The 3,069-nt window shown below is 36.6% G+C and overlaps 1 protein-coding gene across 1 annotated transcript in view; it reads left to right on the top strand.

Moving 5' to 3' along the window:
* Nucleotides 1-787: 787 nt before the first annotated feature.
* LOC123766979 (venom protein 302) overlaps nt 788-3,069 on the top strand; it is an 8,108-nt gene continuing 5,826 nt past the window's right edge. Inside the window, 1 exon segment of the mRNA XM_045756461.2 lies at nt 788-872. Within this exon segment, the coding sequence (XP_045612417.2) occupies nt 826-872 (47 nt within the window). The 5' untranslated portion in view covers nt 788-825.

The following is a 3,069-nucleotide window of genomic DNA, read 5'->3' as shown; positions in this document are numbered from 1 at the left end:
ATTAACAACACCATTTAGTGTATGTGGGTTGTGGTTGGAGTAGATGAGGGTAGTATCATCAGCAAACAAAATAGGTTTCAGAATGTTAGAGACATTAGGCAGATCATTAATGTATATAAGAAAAAGAAGAGGTCCCAAGATGCTGCCCTGTGGCACTCCAACAGTTATTGGTAGAATGGGAGAGATTATATTATTGATGGCTACACATTGGTGTCTATCACTAAGATAGGATTGGATATAGTCCAGTGCATGGCCTCGGATTCCATAATGATGGAGTTTACTTAAGAGGTAATCGTGATTAACAGTATCAAAGGCCTTTCTCAGGTCAATGAAGAGTCCAATTGGAAACTCATTTTTGTCAAGAGCTGAGTAAATTATATCAAGGAGACTAATAATTGCATCGTTGGTACTCTTTTGAGAGCGGAATCCAAACTGTCAGGGGCTAAGAATGTCGAATTTTACGAGATAGGAGTAGAGCTGTTTGTAGATAATTTTTTCAAATATTTTTGATAGTATGGGTAGGTTCGATATTGGTCTATAGTTGTTTATGTCTGACGGATTACCTCCTTTATGAACTGGCGTTACTCTTGCTTTTTTAAGGTCTGTACACTAGTTGATTGACGGTGATTGACGGTTGAGAGGCGGTACCAAAGAGCCAAAGCTCAACCCTCGCAAACACAACTAGTTGAGTACAGCGAGAGGCGTAGTTTACCTCCCGGTGAGTAGTCATGTTTGCTGAGGACTCGTGGCTGGACTCCTCATAAAAGGGTGAACAGCACCAGGCGACTCATTCGTCCCGTCGGCACCGCTGCGACACGACTAACGATGGCGCCTCTCGCTGTGATCGTCTGCCTCTCTGTCCTCGTCGTCAGGTAAGAATAAGCCAGTCTCCGTTGGTCTGTGTCTGTTGTTCCCTAGGCGAAACGTTACGGACAAAAGAATTATGACAGCGATTACATGGCCCAGGGGCAGTGGTTGACACCTTTTGAGAAAACGGTATATATTTCTTGAGAAAGAAATTCTTGGCACAAATTTTTTTTTTATATTTGTTGAGAGCGTGAAAATTACGCACTCCGTAATAATGATATTAATAATAATATATATTAAAAATAGGCTAACTATATTTGTAGGCTTTTTATTTTACATGAAGCCTTAAATCTCAAGATACATTTCTAGGCATACATTAAGATTAATATGTATGTTTAGTTATTGCATTTCAAGGAAATATTAAATAATATTGCGAGATGTAAATTAATATATTTGTATACCAATACAAAAATTAAGAATTGAAACAAATAAAAAGATAGTGATTAAACTCACGACTAGATATTTTAGATGTTATAGATTTAGGGATAAATAGTACAATAGTACAATTACAGTATTTATTAATAGCAATCACAACAAACAATCGGTTTCATTAGAATGAAGAATTTTGTGATGTTTATGTTTATTTGTATACTAGGTTTGGGGTTTAAGGCTCTGTGATGATATGAAACATTGACTTACTGAGAATTATATAAACTATCTGTAATGTAGTATTTTCCTTGTAAATTGATTTATGTGTGTAAATCACGAAAAATAAACACGTGATTAAAAATGTGACAGTGTCAGACCACGGAGGAAAATTGAAACAGGAATTTCCTTAAGTACTTTCGTATATTAATACATCTTCAGAAGGAGTATTGACTCCTTCTGAAAATGTATTAATATACGAAAGTACTTAGGGAAATTCCTGTTTCAATTTTCCTCCGTGGTCTGACACTGTCAAATTGATGTATATATAATTTTTATATTGAATATTATTTAATAAAGAAACAAATTATATATGAACTAACTTTTACATGATGTTAATTTCGTATTTCTTAGTTTCTTTTTTTTTTAATTAAATGAAGTACAACATTTTCTTAGAAATGGGAGGTCAATCGACAATGTTTAATTTCATTCGACCCTTTATTTGCATGACATTACTGCTTTGGAGGCCTATTGGATTATCAAATATATATTTGCTTCTCGTGTGATGTCTGTGTGTTTGTCATGATTCGCATTGTTCTTTAGAGCTTTGTGAAGTTCTTTTTTTGTAAGCGTATGCAAGGATTTTAGGGAAGGTGCTGCATGTTGTTTAGGTTAGAGTTTGTTGTTGTTCTAACTGCTGAGATGTGTTGAGTAACGATTTGTCTGAGGTAGTTTTGAGTGATAGATCAGTGTGGTTGACGCTGGATAGACATAGAATAGGTGATTTGGTGTTAGGTTTAAGGCATTTAACAACTGTACGAGGTTTATCAAGGCCAAGGTATCAATCTTGCAGACTAGCTAACCACCAAGTATACTTTATTTCTGAACATGGTCGAGGACTAAATTAATTCTCAGTGTACATACACCAAGAAGCGCTGGGACATGCCTGCCTGTCTGTGTATGCACACTGGGAAGTTGCTGGGTACAACCCCTCGCCGTGTGGGTGGGTGGTTGGTTCACCATGGGTCTGGGCCCCTAAGTGCGCTCTCACAAATGACCAATTCAATTTAATTCTTTATTATGCACCCCATACCCATCCTGTGGGCGGTGGTGTAAAGGATTACAGAGGCATATAATCGGTTCAGGAACTGAACCCTCTAGTTCGTTTAGCTAAGCAAATAACAATCTTTTGACGATAGTTACACAATTATTAATGTTATATATACATGTACACACTCATGCATACATGTATTATATACATACGTATTCATATATACATACACATACATATTTTATCACCCACACAAATACACACATCAATAATCTTTTGTGTCACAAGTGATTCAACAAGAGGTTCACAACAGTCACTATACAAGGCACTTTACATCTATGGTGAGTCACACAGTTACTAGTCTTGCTGCACACCCACCCAACTGGGCGGCAGCTTTACAGTCATGTGCATGCATTACTTACAGTAAGCAAATTTTGGATACTGCGCTAAGATTTCGGGCAGCACATCATTATGAATGAAGTACTTATACATTTCTTGGACACTATTGGTGGTGATATCTCTAAATTCCGCGATTTTTTCACATTCCATTATATAATGACGCAAAA

This window comes from Procambarus clarkii, chromosome 60 (genome assembly GCF_040958095.1).
Source record: "Procambarus clarkii isolate CNS0578487 chromosome 60, FALCON_Pclarkii_2.0, whole genome shotgun sequence".
NCBI lineage: Eukaryota > Metazoa > Arthropoda > Malacostraca > Decapoda > Cambaridae > Procambarus > Procambarus clarkii.
This window is presented reverse-complemented; position numbering and strand designations above follow the sequence as displayed.